Genomic DNA, 18,598 nt, shown 5'->3' on the forward strand with positions numbered 1-18,598 from the left:
TATCCTGAAATTTTACCAGCCTGTAGCAATTCTGTGTGAGGATAAATAATATTTCCTAATGCATACCCGAATAAACCGAGGGCCAACTACACGTACTGTTTTATTACAGTTCAAGTTTATGAAGTATTTATGAAGCTTGGCTGCAACTCTTCGCTAGATTCTATCTTTGATATTTATTGCATAGTATAAACTTATAAATGTGGAATATATTTATGCTTTATTTAATATTGAACAAAATTTATGTTCAAATGTAGCCCTCATCCCATTTGTAACTTGCGGTCTATTTTATCGACGCGAAGACAAAAAGTCTAAATGTAAATCTGCTGAAAATACTCCAAAAGCGATCGTGCGTTCACCGTCGGTGTGGCAAATGTCAAAAATGCAATTCATTTTCGGTTCGATCGACCTTCTAGAGTCGTTCGTATTATCTCAAAAGTGAAATCGCCGAGGTTGCTCTCAGAGCAACATAGGTACCTACTACCTACCCACATCACATACATACATACATTTAAAAACTCTGAAACCGATCGATCGATCGACGCTCATAAGCACCCACCGACCAAACCCAGGAGTGGATATAAAACGTCGAACACAATGGACTACTCGTTGAGGTTGAGAAATTGGCTCGGGTCACGATTTCTTGAGATATGCGAATGCGGAAGGGCGTTCACCACCACACCATATTCACCAACCAAGGAGCAGTCAAATGTGACATATCGAATGAGAAGAAAGTCAAACGCGAATAGGAGCCTTTCGCACAGCCGAAATGAAAGGAACGTAAAAGAATAGAGAGGAAGGTAAAGCATGTAAGATCACGAATGCCTAATTTACTGCAGCACACTATTAAATTTGCTGACTCGAGGTAAAAATAGAAAATTTAGCGATAATTCGTTACGGTTACGTTCAAGTAGTGCAGATAATCTGCATCTGATTCGTGTTTATGCAGCTCTCTCTCGTACTCGTGCACTTTTCGCATTAATTGCAGTTAGTACTTGACTGACGTCATTATGTAGGTATAATTTTTTATGACCAATTCTCCTATTATGAAACAAAATTGACAGTATGCAAACGAGAAGCGAGAAATGGAATTATTACATGCTGCTTTTATATACAAGATTTTTTATTCTGAATTTATTATTGATTGCATTCCTAACATATTGGCAATGAAATTCATTCGTCTGTTTCCTTTCCAATGAGTCGTCGATCTGTACTTCAAACGGTCGAAAATGCTCCAATAAGAGTAATTTATTTAAAAATTCACTTGAACAAGCATTTTACCAATAATATGCCTCGACTTCTAATACTCTTTTCATATTCATATATATTCCAGAAATTGGTTCCATTTGAATTCAATTCATATAAAAGCATACGAAAATAGTTTAGAATAGAAGGCATTTTACAAATTGGTGTATGTACATCAAACGCTTAGGGCGAAAACACACCGAGTGGGACGTGGTACGTGCTTTTTTTACAAATTTTTAACATGCGCAAAAAACGCAGCACCCCTAGCCCGTACACAATCTTAAAAATAGCCACCTGGAGTGTTTTCGGTGATATTTTATCCTTGCTTGACAGTGACATACAAGTGCGACCTCCCAAACATATGCATTCTGCCCGTGCAAGTACAACCGAATTCGGTTTGGGGAACACCCACAGTCTACGGTCACAGCAGGAAGCCAATGATACATGATGTCCCATACCACTCAGTGTGTTTTCGCCCTTACGTATATATGTATGTATATACATTTTTTTTAAATGACGCTGTTATGGACAGTCCTTATGTCGATGTTAAATTAAAAATGTACGTGGATGTAAATGAGCATTATACATAAAAAAAGGTGTGTGTAAATAGGTTTTGTATGGAATAGGGAATGTTGACCTGGAAAGGCGACTCGACCCAGCATTGTTCTGAAGGGAAAACAACGAGAGCTCTTGGGACAATAAATTATAATTAATCTCGTCGGGATATCATTTAAACTCGGAAACATGTTTTAGGCTCGACCTATTTTATCCGAGTTTTCAGTTTTGAGCTTGGCTTACTTCCCAAAAAAAAAATTTTGTTTATAATCGAATGTATGATAAGTCATACAAGTACATATTAAAAAATATGGAAACATACGAAAAAATAAATACACCTTCTGATTTTTGAAAACGCTAAAGTGAGGTGAATCAGACACATAAATCTACAATTCAACTATCAATGTTTTATCAGAGTCGTTGATATTTTTTATAGATATACCAAACTGCACCTGCACGACTCAATACTAATCTTCTACGTTTGTAAATATCTACATAAATGAGATAGGAATCATACTCGTAATTTCCATTGTATTATACTTGGAGCTTACCGTGAATTTATTCCTCCTACAGCAGACGCAACCACCCAGCAACAAGACCACAGTTATCAGAAATAAAGCAGCGATGAGGGCCGGAGCCAAAGCTCCAAACTCTAACGAAGGAACAGCATCTGAAAAATAAAAAAAATCACCAAGTTAATAAACACATCGAGAGCGAGGCCGATAACCAGTCGTTGTTGAAATCTCGACGAGAAGTCAATTTCATATCTTGTCAATCACAATTAGGTACGGGTCAATGCTCAGATGGCAGTCCATTGCATACACCGGCATCTTTGGACATAATTAGAAAATATACGCTATAAAAAAATTAAATTACAATACCTTATCGATATATAAATATACATGCATATATACGTCGCAAATTATTTTAAAATGACAAAAAAAGGTTGACAATACTAATTGACAATAGTGAACCATTTTTTGTGGGCAAAAGGAACATGTCCGCCGATCTCTGGTAATCATATACTCGAGATGCATCCTCATTGGTCGTTGGTGATGACATCGACGGATTAGGGATGGGCTATTGGTCAGTGTAGCTCATAGACATTCACTCACACTATTAAGATCCGCCTGACGTTGGTCAAAACTGTGAGCGACTTTTTAGTTGGGGCAGTTTCTAACAGCACAGCACAATCATAAGTATTGCAGATGTTACAATACAACTTCAAATTTCCGTCTCTTGAAGCAGCAAGCTACTACCAGTTGACGAATCGTAATTATTGTCGTCGACGACACAATGGTCGAGTGATTGTCGAAAAAAAATTTGAACCGGCCGTGTGGCAATCGGCCATTGTGCGATTGACCACCACTGTTATGGTGCAATCATTCGAAACGATCCCATCGCTGCCACCATAGAGAGAGACATGTTACACCTAAAATCACCATACAAGCATAAAAAAACACAATTTGAATATAAGAGCCCGCATTGTCCCCGAATGCGAAAACCTCAGCAAGTATGTATACCCAACCTTATTTACAATAGTTAACCTTTCTGGAGCTCATTTATATTTGAACATATGCACATACATATACATATTAGAGTTGACATTTTAAGATTTATTTCAACTCTACACGCTAGTTATTTTAAATGTATATATTAGGGGTACCAGAAAGAAATCCATTTTTACTCTATGTTTTTAATAACCACAAAAAATTATCGAATTATAGAACTATCACAGAAACTTATAAATTACCACAGAACTATCACAGAGAATATAGGAACATTTTAAAGGATCGGAAAAACAAACAATGGTTTTTGTCCTGCACACACGAAAAAGAAGAGTGATGGAATACGTGGTTTTTTTTTTCATTTTTCAGGGAAAAACGCTATCCTTTTTATACCTCAAACCATAATATGGTTTTTTTTATGGTTTTTTATTTACCAAACCTCGCTCCTTCTTACTTTAGTTCCATGGAGGCCACATTAAGAAGAAAAAAATTCAACAGCGTGAGTGATGTGGTAAACCAACTATTAACATTTATTAATTCAAAACTGGCAAGATTTTTCAAGAAAAGGATTTAAATATCGACAAAAAGATGGTAAAGAGTCATGAAAATTAGAGGAGATTATATTTTGGAGTAAAATGTGCAAAAAAAAAATGAAAAACTGAATATTTAAGTTGATCTGCAAAAAAAATGGATTTCTTTCCGGTACCCCTAATACATATCTATATTTTCAACATAGCTCAAGTCCAGAAAGGCTTGATTGGTATAGGAAAAAATCCCTTTTTTACATACCTCCTTTACGTTTTTTTACAAGTCATAGTTACAAATGCCTCGGACACTTTATAGTAATCACGCGTGTTGTGTTTCAGAAGAAGTAAAGGTTAAAAAACTTCTAAACAAGCGCAGACGTTCTATTCTGAAATTCATTTTTATCGGAGAACTAACAAGCCTGCTAACGATGCGGAAAAGTTGGCGAATTTGCACAACACGTGTTCGATTCTAGGCGGGAGATAACTACTATTCCAATTTGAAGAGCAATAATAGACGATATAAATAAAATTAGATATGCAACGTAGATTGCCGCTACAAGTGTCATACAAGATCGTTGAATTAATTACAAACGAAAAAAATCTCAACAGTACGGAGATTACGTTAATTGGTTCGACAAACGACTTCTCCAGCAATTTTCAATTACACAGTAACCTAAAAACCCGCTAATCGATCCGATCCAGATATGAAACGCGTTGTGTTTGTAAGTTCTAATTGTAAGGGAATTCTAGCATCTTTACATTCGTGCACGTGACAAATGTGATTGCTCAAAGCTCGACTGAAACGTGCTCAAAGTACACTGTGGAGATTAGCAACGGCCTACAAAGATATGCCCTTCGTCTGTTCTTCTGGTTTTTTATATTTCTTCTGGGTAATGAAGTACGAGTGGTTATAAAAAGCACTCAAAATCACAAAATTTAGGGAGCACAATATCCTCAATTCCGACTTTCAGTTTCCACGTAGATTCGATAGGATGAGAAAAACTTTCTAGTTTGGCACTGAAAACTTGCATTTACATCCCAAAACTTATTAACGCGAATTTATTGTAGCACTTAGGCTTGGAAAAGAAACAACTCGTTGGAGGAACACAAATCAGTCCATGATCCATTGCATGAGACATTAAATACATGGTACAAGACCTACGATTTCCAACCGGGGTATACCAAAAAGTATTAATAATAGCGGGAAAACATTTTTCTTTATCTGTAGCTCGTATTTAGTATCGTATTAGCGACCGTTACTTATTCTCAAAAATCTACTGTAGATTTTTCTATTAATCTTCAATAATAAATATTTTACGAGTTCTATAAGCACAATTGGAGGGGGTAAAATTTCGGAAAACAGGCTGCTAAAATTTGCTTTAAAAAGTTTATTTTATTTTATTTTTATTTCAATCGAACCTTTACATATCGCTCCAAAGCGACGAGTGTACTAATACAGATACAATACAATAATACAATCAATACAAGCATTTTATACAATGCGAATTCATACAAACATCATCCACAGTGACAGCTATGGAGAAATTTTTGCAGCATTTTATTATAGAAATATGGTGAACCTCAAGACGCTGGATAACTTGAGAATTGCAAGAGAGATTGGAAAGGAGATTTCAATTTACAAGAACCGTTTCAATGAAAATCAGAAAAATTGACAAACTCTGATAGGAAACGATCGACCTGGAGTCACAAACCAAAGTCTGGCCAACAGCTAATAGTGGGAATCGAACCGTGACAACTCTGTCCTAAAGCATAATATGCTAACCGCTAGTCCAGTGCTGGTTTAATAAAAAGTAGTTGGGAACTACTGCTTTAAAACATTCCTAGCTCGTCCTATTGGTGTATAAATACACTGAAAATCTGTAAACGCGAATCGAATCAAGTGCAAAATAATTTAAACAGGGAAACCAAACTGACTCATAATAATATGATTAAAATTTATTCTACAATAAAACAACAAGCATAAAAACGATCTGAAGCATTAATAGCCAATTACGATATATGTACATAACTTTTAATAACATTCAACAGCAACTCAATCACGCCTAATACGGCAATTATCACGCACCCATGAGAATATCGATAAATTTATCGCGAATTGTTGAAAAACCCACACGTTCCTTTATAAAATTATCTACCTATCGAAAGAGAACAACTTCTGCGTCCTTTCCAAATGTAAATAGAACCGGTCGAGTGCAATTGCGATTCTTCTCGAGTACGTAGGCAGGGCAGTGCGCAAAGTGAACGAATGTTAAGTTGTGAAATTTCAACACAAAAACTTAAAAAATCACTAGAAGAAGAAGAAGACGTCGAGGGAAACTACAGAAGTGCATTACGACCTTAGTAGGTGCAGTTCAAGGCAAACTCGCCAGTTGAGAACACACACAATAACCGTGACTCATGCACCGGTTAAAATGTGCACAGTGCATAATGTGCATTCGGAACAAGTGCCAAAAGAGATTATGGAGCTTTCCACCGACCATTCGCACCGACGGTTGAAAATATATTTTTTTGTGTGTAAATCAGCGTAAAATATTATTCCAAACGTTGACCTTCTTTTCAATGACACGAGTATTGATCACAATTATCTCGCTTAATGAAATGCTGCTAAAATGGTTACCATATGAATGAATCGACAACCTTAGAAATCGTAGTCCAAGAACAAAAGTGCACTTCTGTGTGGGTTAGTTCTAAAGATTTAATGTCTTTTATGCTCTTTATATGGAATTTCGTTGCTCATCACAGTTTTCATTATCATATTAGTTTTATAAATGTCGAGACTATTTATTTTTGTACTGATTATCTTCTTGTATCTTCTCCTCTTATCCTTACAGGTTTTCAAAATAAGTCTAATCCACATATTGATATTGAGTCTGATATCATCATCATTCACAACCATTCGCCAACCACTGCTGGATGAAGGCCTCTCTACCACACTTTCATTCGTGTTCATGTTTTGAGAAACTCTCATTAATCTCATTCCACAAATTTCTTTTATTTCATCCATCCATCTCCCCTGTGGCCTTCCTTGCACCCTTTTACATTCTCTCGAGCACTTATATTGTCCGTTCTTCTAGCTACGTGACCCGCTCATTGCCATTTCAATTTATTTACTCATCATTACATCAACCACCTTTATCATACTTCTAGCCTACGTATTCCGTCTTCTATCTCTCCTCGTTATGCCAAGCATACAGCGCTCCATACTTCTTTGAGTATAATGTACTTAATGCAGCATTCTGGCGTTCAATGCCGAAGTTTCCCATCCCCACTTCAACACTGGCAGCACACATTGATCTTAAATATGTTATAAACACAATGGCATTTTAGATTTGAATACGGCATTCACTCGCCTAAATGCACTCCATCCTAATTTGAATCACCCAGAAAAAACCATTCGCACAATTCCACTGGATATAGTAGATACGCACGTACATACAATGTTCTATGGTCTGTATGAAATGCTATTGGTCGAGAGGCGGTGTAAAGGATAGCATGTAACGGCGAAACCACACTGAGTGGTACGTGTTTTTTGGATGTTTTTAAACATGCGAAAAAAATGTAGCACCCCTAACCCATATACACAGTCCCAAAAATCACCCCCTGGAGTGTTTTCGGTGATATTTTTTATCCTTGCTTGCCGAGGAATCCGATATTTGAAGAAACATAGGAGAAACTTGTCGGTTGCATATGGATATACATACACGTGCGACCTACCAAACAAATGCAGTCTGGACGTGCAACTACACCCGATCACGGAATATCCACTATTTACAAGCCACGGACATGACGTCCCATACCACATAGGGCGTGTTTTCGCCCCAACAATCGTGTGACGGTGTGAACTGCTCCACAAACAAAAATTTTCTCAGTTGAAAATAATTGTCACAAACCAATCATCTGCAATAAAAACCTAATTGTTCCAAATGTGACATCACCCTTTTAGAATACCTACTAAAAAAATAAAACATTTAAATTATTTAATAAGCATCAGCTACTGGCATGTAATCGCGATTCATAATAAAAACGACCTCAACATTGATAAGAACACATTTATGTGTGTTCTTAAGGAAAAATTAAAACCACAACAAAATCGACAGAGCAGCTGCAGACAAGCAGCAAAGAACAGTGCCGACGTAGACGTTGTACTGCACTGCGAAAATACCGGTTTGCAACGCAGTTATGTATTTAAGTAGATGATGAATCATACTGTCATATGAGAAAATCTCCATTTCTTACATCACACATACGTTACCGCCGCAGTAGTGTAAGCAAAAGTGACACAATTCCAATTATAAAAAAAAAAAAAAAAAAAATGTCAGAAAGAAAGTGTACTGTCAATTTTTGCCATTGACGGAAGCTCCACTCGCTCGATGAGAGGCATATAACGACACGTTCAAAAATCACCCGGTCGTAGCACACACGAAAGGTCGGAAATTTCATTAGCGGTTTTCTTCAAAATGTGCTCCGAGCTAAGACTGTTCTTATCTCGACAGGGAGGAAACAACTGAAACAATTGACACTGATTTGTATGCCAGTGCTAATAAGAAAGTACACCAGCTTGCGTTCAGCAGATCTTCAATCTTCAAAGCAAACTCCAATCTACCGTTGGGTATAATGAATTGTCAACAACGAAATTGTCGAGAAGAAATTATTAAATGTAAACAATGCCTTGAAAGTTTCGAACGGTCTAAAAAGACCCTACAAACAGTGGACTCTGTACTCCCCATCAACACGAAGACACTCAAATGTATCCCAGATCTGATCTAATTTTCACTTCAGCTTCAAACGCCCTCGTTTCATAGGATCGGGGTTGCAGCGCTATCAAGGTTTACTTAATTAGCCTTAAGCTTAATTGTGCCATATTAATTGACATGAACAAAGAGAGTCAATACGCTATCAAGTATTCTCCACTGACATCGCGAGAGCCTTCGATTGTTTCACGCAATCCTCATGCTCGAAATTGTCTTATGGCTGCCTTGAAAAAACGATAAATAAAAAAATAGTATAGCTATTGCATAAAAAAAAAAGATTTTCAAAGGTCAATAGATCACAATTAAGTTGTTTCCTTAAAAATCATGGAAAACCTTGAAGCAAATACACAACGAAAAAACTGATAAACTTCCTACTTACAAAAGCACTCACTTTAAGAGTGAAAACAATTTTACAAGTACATATGTTTGCAGTTATATTCTTGTACAAAATGCAGTTCTCCTCGTATACATAATGCAGTTCTCTTCGTGTACAATTTTTTATAAGCGCCCCTAGAATTTTTTTTAAAAATTGGTTACCATCCTTCTTCTTCCAGACTTGGAACCGACAGCACAGTGGTTAACAAGGTTTCCCAACCTCTGGATTTAAAAATAAAGAAAATAATATTTCAGAAGTGAACTTTCCGAGCCTTTCTTTCATCAAAATCTTTAATTTAAGCTGAAAAATCAAGATTTTCAGCGATATCATTTTCAGTAGATAGAGTCTATTTTGTAACATTGTAGACCGAAGATAAGTTTTAATCAATTTACGTTTCGAAAAACTACGTTCACATATTTAAAAACAACGTTTATTTGAAAAAGAACATCGTACCAAACAATTAATGAATCAAGAAATCTGAAATCTTTTAATTGTCCCGCTAATGTAGTTGCGTCATTAGCTACACCGGGATCCTTTCTTTCAGTTTCAGATAAATTAATTAAAGCATCATGAACGTCAACAATTTGATAACGAACTTCTCTGATACTTGCTACTTTCGCTTCTCATCGTGTGTCAGATAATAAGGAATTATTTAAGGAATATAATTACAAGTGATCAGTTAGAATTTTCCAGCGATATATTGAAGCTGAAAATAGTGTAAACAATCTTTGAAAATACCGAAAAAAGTTTGCGATGTTACAGAAAATTTCACAGCGTCGTTGAAATGTAAAACTATTTTTTTTTGATAAGAATAATAGAATTATAATTCAAAAGAGAATGCGCCTTCACCCAATGAATAGAATTTGCCGAGTAAAAATGTTTGAGCTTAGAAGGTAGAGGCGCCTTTGGCACTCTAATCTAAAAATTTTTAGGGACACAGCCCCCGTAAATCTCGAGACACGATTATTCAACTTTTCGTCTGCTTGAACAGGAGTTTGTATATTGTATACAAAAATGTTCTTTGTATACATGTATGTAATATATTTAATATACGAGACATATTGTGATCATGCATAGCTTTTTAAACTATTAACACACCTTTAAAATATTTTTAAAAATTAATTTTTACAATATTTTTTAAAAGTTAATGTTTATCTCGTAAAATAAGTAGTAAGGCGTTTTCGTATACATGTAGTTTGTAAATATACAAACTCGACGACGAAATACACCAAAAAGTTGGGAAAACGAGTCTTGAGATATTATTGCAAGTTGGTGGAAGATTGATTACATGCTAGCAATCCATCCCAAACTAAAAAAAGCAAAAGCGTATTTTAGAAAATTAAGAAATCTTGTATCCACTGCAAAAAACACATGCATTTTTGGACCATTATCATTATTTACATCTCAGTGTCAGTCAAAAATCTTCGCACACGTTCAAAACAACAACAACAACGTTGCAATTGCAATTTTGAGAATGACTCAGCTCGAAGGCACACACATTTTGCAGTTTTCGTTGCCAATAATCTCAAGCAAACATTCATACATACATATGTACATATTTGTGCGTCATCTCTTTGTCGATTGTCCTCAACCTCTGGTCCGTCAACGTCCAGACTGTAGACTCACAGCCACCGGCTCGTTTTCAAAGGACAATGGGTACCGTTTTGTGATGTGGCGAGTGTGATTAATTAATCGGTGGAGATGAGCGCGGTCAAATTAAAGGCATATCCGAAGAATGACTCACCAGTTATGTATATCTAGGGAGCAAAGGGCTCGGTAAAGACACATGTCTCGCATTGTAAACTAATGATATGCGTGCCAGTCATCACACAGCCAAACAAGTGTTTGAAGACACTCGTCAATATAAATAGTAAACAAATTCGAATACACTCGTATCAGCTACGTAACAAGGAAATGTCGAAATATTGAAACTCTATGAATTTTGACAATATGAGTCACACTTCGTAAAATTAATAAGAAGTTTTCGAATTGAAACGATTAAATATCATCCACTAATATTAGTGTGATAGGAATGTGTCATTTGTTAACTATAGGTAGAACAAATATGTATTCACATTATCCACTACTTTAATAAAGGCATATTCATGCCATTTGGTCCATTTATCAATAACGACACATAGGAACTGAATATTTTAAATTACACAACTTACATACTTTATACTGTCTTGGCAAAATAAAATACTGAGAACGTCGATCCATCTTCAATTTTGTCAAATCTCTGTGACTTACAAAACTCTACCCCTTCCCTTGAAGTGTGCCTAATTCCTGAAATCATATTATTGAGGTATGTACTCAATAGTCCCTTAACCTTTTGTCTCAATGTGTCTTAAACTGCGCACACGTATATAGACAGTCCATGACTGCTCGTAAGCAAACCTTAACGTAAAATAAATCCAGGAATTAAAGCACTACCTCGTCGTAAAAAGAACATGGACAATAATGAAGAAGTACATTTTGAAACCGAGTCGACGAACTGTTCGAATCCTTGAAGAGAGATTGAAAATTTGCATTGGATGCAATTTGAAACAACAATTTGTTTAACAACAGGACGTCCCAGATAACACAAATCACGCTGATTAAGCGGACACTGCTGCTTTTTTGCTCCAATTGTTTCGAGTAACTGAAATATTAAAATACTAACTGTGATTGTCAGTGAAGTTATAATATCACTGACTCAAGCAGTGAGTACGGATATAACAATACAATTACAACGTACGAATTCGAATTACAACTTACTACCAGCCCTAACAACGTAATCTTAAATAAATAAAACCAACCCTAACTTAATGTAACCTATCCTAACCTTAAATAAATAAGTGTTGGCCGTTAACCCTTTGACTGCTACAACAACGATAAATCGTTGTTTTGAAATCGGCGAAGATTGCTACGACGATCGTTGTTGACGTCATTAATTGTCGTATTTCGATACTTTCTTTGAGCCACCAGCGCATCAGTGGCACGAAACATTTTTTTTATATACGTATTTATATTTATTTTTCAATCAAGCTTTATAAATATTTATCAATTTTTTAAATAAAAGCTCTTCAATTTCGGGTTCATCATCAAAGTAAATTTCGGGTTCGTTGTCAATGTCATATAAGGAGTTATTACTTGGGAATTGATTATTATCGATAAATTCATTTTCAGAATCAGTAGAGCTGCTGATTTGTCGAGTTCCTCGGCGAGGAGCTATTATTTCGCTTTCATCACTTTCACTGTCCGATATCATTTTGCAGAGTTAAAATAAATGGCAAAAAACAATCAATCAAATGCAACTGAAATGCATACAAAATGTTTATGATACATGTTGAAAAATTATTTGATTATTAGAAACTTCGCATCCTTGTGTGTCTCGCTCATACGTACACAATTAAAACCAAGAAAGAAAGAGAGAGAGACCGCTAACTGTTTCGAATATATCGCATGTTGTAAGGATACATCGATATCTAAAAATAGATTATTGAAAAGAATAAAGCCTCGGAAAACAATCGTCAAAACTTATTTAGTGTATATATGTAGGTATCTCTTTCGCACGCACGCATGTAAAAGCAAGACAGAAAGAGAGAGCACGAGTCCACGACTGCTTCTTAAAAATGTATATAAAGTATTATAAAAATTACGAGTGTTCGGCGAAGTAAGTATGTAAAAAAAAATATTATATTAATTTTTTTCAAAATAATTACAAATGTTAGCATTTTTCGCTTGGACATTGAAAAACCTCGTAGCAGCCAAAGGGTTAAGATATTATGATGTGTTTGCTTCCGCATCCAGTCCCACACATGTGGCATCAAAAAAAGCCAAATCGAAGCTGATAGTGGACCATGCGGAGGAGAGTAGGAGTTGTGAAGTGGGGTGGCGCGATTCGTATCGGCGACGCACTATTATCTAACTGTCAAAATTAATAAATTCACTAATAAGGGCCATTGAAAATGTAATTGAATATGATTTCATTGAACTTACACCCAGTGAAAAAGTAACTGGTTATGATTCCACTGAAACGTCAATGAAATTATAATTTCACTGCTGTTACTATTTCACTATGACATATATGTACATACATACATATATACATAATAAAAAACATCGAAGCCAATTCTAAACATGTATAATTAAAGACTGATTATATTATAGGTATATTATTACGCTTTGTGTACATATATATTTATAACAATTGAATTGTACGGTGAGGTCACATCACTGTTACCATTCATTACCATAATTATCAATATAAAAATATATGTACAACCGTGTCATGCAAATGAAACACATGGCAACATTCCAAACGAAAATATTCATACAAGATTAAAAAGGCGTGTACATACATACGATGATGATACTGAATGCTGCATCGCATGGCAGGTGAGCTGCCAAATGGTGATCAATTATAATAATTACTCATATCCTGACCCCATAGCAATGCAATGTACTTTTTAATTTATCCAAACACTAAACGATGAGTAATCGAATGGAATGACAATTAAACGATCAGTATCACGTATCTTGTACCTGAAACCCCCACAAATAACTTGTACGTGTTAGTTCGTATCGAATGCGATTTTAAAACCGTTCTTATTTTTATGCCAGCCTGAAAAATTGATAACAAGCTGAAAATTGAACATGTATCTCACTTTTGCATAAATAATGATTATAATATTATATATGTAATATAAAAATTCTAGTAAACCATTTTAATCATTTGTATTTTTTCGTTTTAATCAGAGTGACGCTATTTATCACCCATGTGATAGAAATATCCTGTATACAGTATGACGAATACAGTAACTTTTCAACTATCAAATAAGAGTTTGATAAACAAATTTCATGAATTTGAATGCAATAATTGCAGAAAAACATATTTATTGAGCATTTATTTAAAATTAGAAAATGTATGCATTTGTAAAAAAGCCTAGGGGGAAGTTTTACGAAAATTAGGTATTTTTTTATTGATAATAATTTAGATTTTATTATCATTTTTAATGGATATAAACGACCAACAGTCACATATTTAAATAAATGAATTGTGATTAGTTTTGACCGAGTAGTGAGAATGAAATTGTAGAACGCGACATTCTCGCACCTTATGTAGTATGGAGAAACACAGAAGAATGAGATATTCACACATTAGCTGAAATAAAAACAAAGTATGAAACATGGTGTCCAATAACATTCTTCGAACTAGCAAGATACCAGGGGAATGACCATGGCCAACAGAAAAGTGATCTATTCACGCGTCGCTTGTGCAAAACTGGTCAATCTTATGACTTGTTCATTACATATATTACTAGATTTATTACATTTGTTACAAAGTTTATTACATTTGTTACAATTGCCACTTAAAAAATGGCCGAAGCCACAATCTTATATGTAGTTGATTTTTTGCATTTACTTGACCAATAATCATAACCAACAGCTGTTTTTTTTTATTTATTTTACATATAAATATTTTTACAAAGTAATTACTTTTAATAATAAAGAATAAATGTTTATGATATGTATTCAAATGTGAAACGAAGATAACAAAAAAATGATATTTCATCAACACTTTTTATTCAAATTTTATTGCGTTTATATATATATGAAATGAGTTTCTATTGTTATTTTGTTGAAAATTTTATTTGGTTATTTCATTAATTGATGTTACTTTCATTGCCGGGATGAGATATACATATGTGTATGCATGTACATATAATGCATTATGTATTTGTACAAACGAGTACTACTTATATTTGAGATACGTATTTGACATTTAAAATAAAATTTTATAACATACATATAAAATTATTATAATTTACTGCCATTCAACTTCCACTGCTGGATGAAGACTTCTCCAACCTCACACATTTTCTAATTTCGTCCACCCATCTTCCTCGCGGCCTTCCTTTCACCCTTTTACATTCTCTCGGGTAGCATTCCAGCACTTCCTTTGTCCACCTTTCGTTCATTTTTCTAATTACGTGATCCGTCTACATATTTCAATTTCAATCTGTTAAGTCTTCCCACTTCATCCACTACTCTTGTCATACTTCTCACCTACATATTCCGTTTCCCATCTCTCCTCGTGATTTTATTTTATTTATTTCGTAGAACATAAACACTCGCCTTTACAGATCGCACTTATACAGATACAATACAATCAATATACATGAGCATTTTACACAATGCGAATTCATAAAAACATCCAGTGATATTTATGGAGAAAGTATTGCAGAATTTTCTAATCAAATTGGCGAACGTCAAGACGCTGAATAACTTAAGGTTAGCGAGAGAGATAGGAAAGGAGATACCAAATTTAAAGGAACCGTTACAATGAAAATCAGAACAATTGGCAAACTCTGATGAGTAACGATCGACCTGGAGTAACAAACCAAGATATGGCCAGCAGCAGGACTCTAGTGGGATTCGAACCTGTGACCTAATTTATAATTTGCTAACCACTAGTCCACGCTGCTGGTTATGCCGAGCATACAGCGTTCTACACGAATTTGATTGTGTGTAGCATTTTGGCGTTCAATATCCAAGTTATACATTCATACGTCATTACTAGAAAAACACATTGATCAAAAATTTTTTCGGGCAGTGGCATTTATGATTAAAAAAGGGGCCCATTCGAACAAATGCACTTCATCTTAATTCCATACGTTTTTTTTTTTTTTTCTATACTACTAGATATGTCTATTATTTGCTTTGAATATAAATAATGACCGATTATTTCTACTGTTTTATCATCTAATGAAATGCTATCAGGCATGCACTAACTATTGTACTAACATATAATTAATTTACTAGAACCACGCGTATAATTAAATTATCAAAAAAAAAACCCCATACATATCAAACTAACGTTAGTCAGATTGCATTTATGTATATGAATATGTTAAGCGATTTATCACGCTCGAAAAAATGTACATGGAATTATATTAATTCGAATTTATTGTTGCAATCGAATTTTAAACTGTAAAATAAAAAAAGAAACACGGCGAAACAAATGAGTGTAAGTTTCGATCCGGAAAAAACAAAACATTTGAATTGGTGTTAAATGATTAATTAAATATTTAAAATTTTCATTTTCGTTCCGAGCGATTCGACCGATGAGCGTTCAAGTTCCGAATGGCAATTAATTACCTACGGTATAAGTACACGAATATTAATTTTTGTGAGTGATGATGCTGTACAATGCACAAACGGAATGTACACAAACGGAAACGGATGTGAGATTCTTACAGGATTCTCATCAATCGCGGTGACAGTTCGATACAACAAACACGCAGTAGTGGGGGGAGGGCAGTGGGGTTGGGCGGGGTGGGGTGGGTGGGTGGGTGAGTAAACGTATACTGACTGTTGTTGGTGTCGGTGTCGGTGTTGACGTTGAGGGGTAGACCGCTGGCGACGGAGGCTGCGGCCGCCAGGATCAGAAACAGAAGAGGCAGACTCCCGAGAGGGGCCCGCCTTCTTTCCACGTCCACGTCCATCTCCGTCTGCGTCTGCGTCTGCGTCTGCGTCTGCATCTGCATGTGAGTCTCCATCTCAGTCAGCGGGGGCGAAGATGGTGTCGAGGGTGAGGGCGAGGGGTGGCGAAAGTGGTTGCGGCGGGCTGTGCCCCCCCAACACCCGCACGCCCGCGACCATTACGAGCGCACTTGCACTCGGAGCGGACGACGCAGACACGCAAACAGGCAAAACGCACAGACGCACCGCACCGCACCGACCAATCACGAGCGAGCCGACGAAGCGAAGAACCGACGACACGCAAGCCCAATCGGAGCGGGTCGCGGCCCGATACTGGCGCGGCTGCGGCTCGGACGACTCACATGCCGGCCATGTCTCGTTTGTCAACCGAGATCACTTGGCCGTAACGTCTACGTCCGGCGCCATTATTGCAATTGATCATTATTTTCGATGCCACAAAAACACCTGCGATATCCCATGATAACGTTGGACCAATTTAATTATCAAAGTATCGATTATTTAACAGCACCATACATTTTTTTTTGTTTTTCACCGACACATTTGATTGGTTCGAACCAACAAATGAAAAAAAAAAATGTCGTGGTTTCAACGATGTTTATCTTACCAGTAGCGTCGCCCATGCGGGGAGTGCGGTCTATTTTTGGAGCGACACCAAATTATTCAACTTGAAAAACGCTAATTCAACATATGTATTTGTTGTATGACGGTCCTCGAGCGTCTACACGCCACATTACAATTTCTGTATGTATGTATACAGCTTTCTGTGTTTATTCAGCTACCGCGAAATCCGTCCGGCGTAGCTATATAGTATTGAATATGAGTCATAATTGGTTTTTGTTCGAATTCCTGGGAAACTTCAGTCAGACGGAGACGCAATCCAGAAACAACGTTTGAACTTAACTTCTCTTTTGGCGCTTTTCTCTCATAATATTTAACAAATATAAATAATTATTAAAAAATATTTTTTAGGTGACACCACTCCTAGCGACGCCACTGTCTTACAGTTTACTATTTCAGCGAACATACTTAATAGATATTTACCTGCATTCACATACGCATGCGTATTTTTTAAAAAATGGCAAAGTATGAAAACGATCGGATAAGAGCCAAAATTTTTCCATAATAGTGATCGTAAGTGAAAGTAAGAAGAGGTTAGTAATAAAAATGGTCCATATTTTATCATCTTATTCAGAGCCCCACCGCACCGTCCAATTGTGCAAATCACACGGCGGCCGTCCACAAACCCAAAAAATCTCAGGTCCCCTTTCATTATTACTCGATGTGAAACAAAAATCGAAAAGGCGAACAATGGTAAAAATAACACTTTTTTCTAGATGTTTGCCAGATGTTATAACGGCCGCCTTTTATGCATATTTTGTACTGAGTAACTATTTTAGAATGCAAACCCATACAACAAGGTTGTGACCGTGAACAAGGAAAGTGACCGTGTTCGGTGCAATAAATTTTATTTACGGCGTACAATTCTTAGAATTAGTTCAAAGCTTACAATATTTGAACGCCACTCAGATGACGATTAGTTGGCGAAAACGCACGTGCTCAGCAACCCTGCCATACAAATATAATATCAACGAAGTTTAATACTTACAAATTTCTCCGAAAAGTATCACTTTTACGACTCAAAAGTTACGAAATTTTGATTACGTGAGTTCTCTTCGGTCTTCCCTCGATCGTTTAAAGAATTTTATAAAATTATAACTGTGTTTTTATAATATTATTTAAATTAACGATATCTCGACGGAAGACTAAACGTTTATAGGGCGCACAATATAAATTAATAAAAAAAGCTAAGTTAGAAGAAAATTAATTAGAATTATTCGGGATCGCCTTTAAAATGTATTACAACTAACAATGTGGTCGGTTCGATCGCTTGTGGATCTCATTTGAATCTATAGTATCAAGAAATAAAAATGAAGTGATTGAAAATGGTGAAAAAAATAGAAATGGGGGGGGGGGGAGGCAGCAAAAGTATTTTTGACACAGGCAGCCGAGCTCCTCGAGGCGGGCCTGATCTTATTTCTCTTCTTAGTCGAAAACTCTGACCTCGTAGATAAATATATATGTACTTTCAAAATTGATATTATTTTCTTTCGATGTTTCGATGAACAATGT

General features: G+C 35.9%; 1 protein-coding gene across 1 annotated transcript in view; it reads right to left on the reverse strand.

Annotated features, from left to right (window-relative positions):
• Positions 1 to 17,188, reverse strand: part of LOC143921179 (uncharacterized) — a 38,783-nt gene extending 21,595 nt beyond the window's left edge. Inside the window, exons 1-2 of the mRNA XM_077444352.1 lie at positions 16,338 to 17,188; positions 2,349 to 2,467 (exon numbers count right to left, since the gene is read on the reverse strand). Coding sequence (XP_077300478.1) covers positions 2,349 to 2,467; positions 16,338 to 16,524 — 306 coding nt within the window. The 5' untranslated portion in view covers positions 16,525 to 17,188. The remainder of the gene's footprint in view (positions 1 to 2,348; positions 2,468 to 16,337) is intronic.
• Between the last annotated feature and the right edge of the window lie 1,410 nt (positions 17,189 to 18,598).

The sequence above is a fragment of the Arctopsyche grandis genome, chromosome 13 (assembly GCF_051622035.1).
Source record: "Arctopsyche grandis isolate Sample6627 chromosome 13, ASM5162203v2, whole genome shotgun sequence".
NCBI lineage: Eukaryota > Metazoa > Arthropoda > Insecta > Trichoptera > Hydropsychidae > Arctopsyche > Arctopsyche grandis.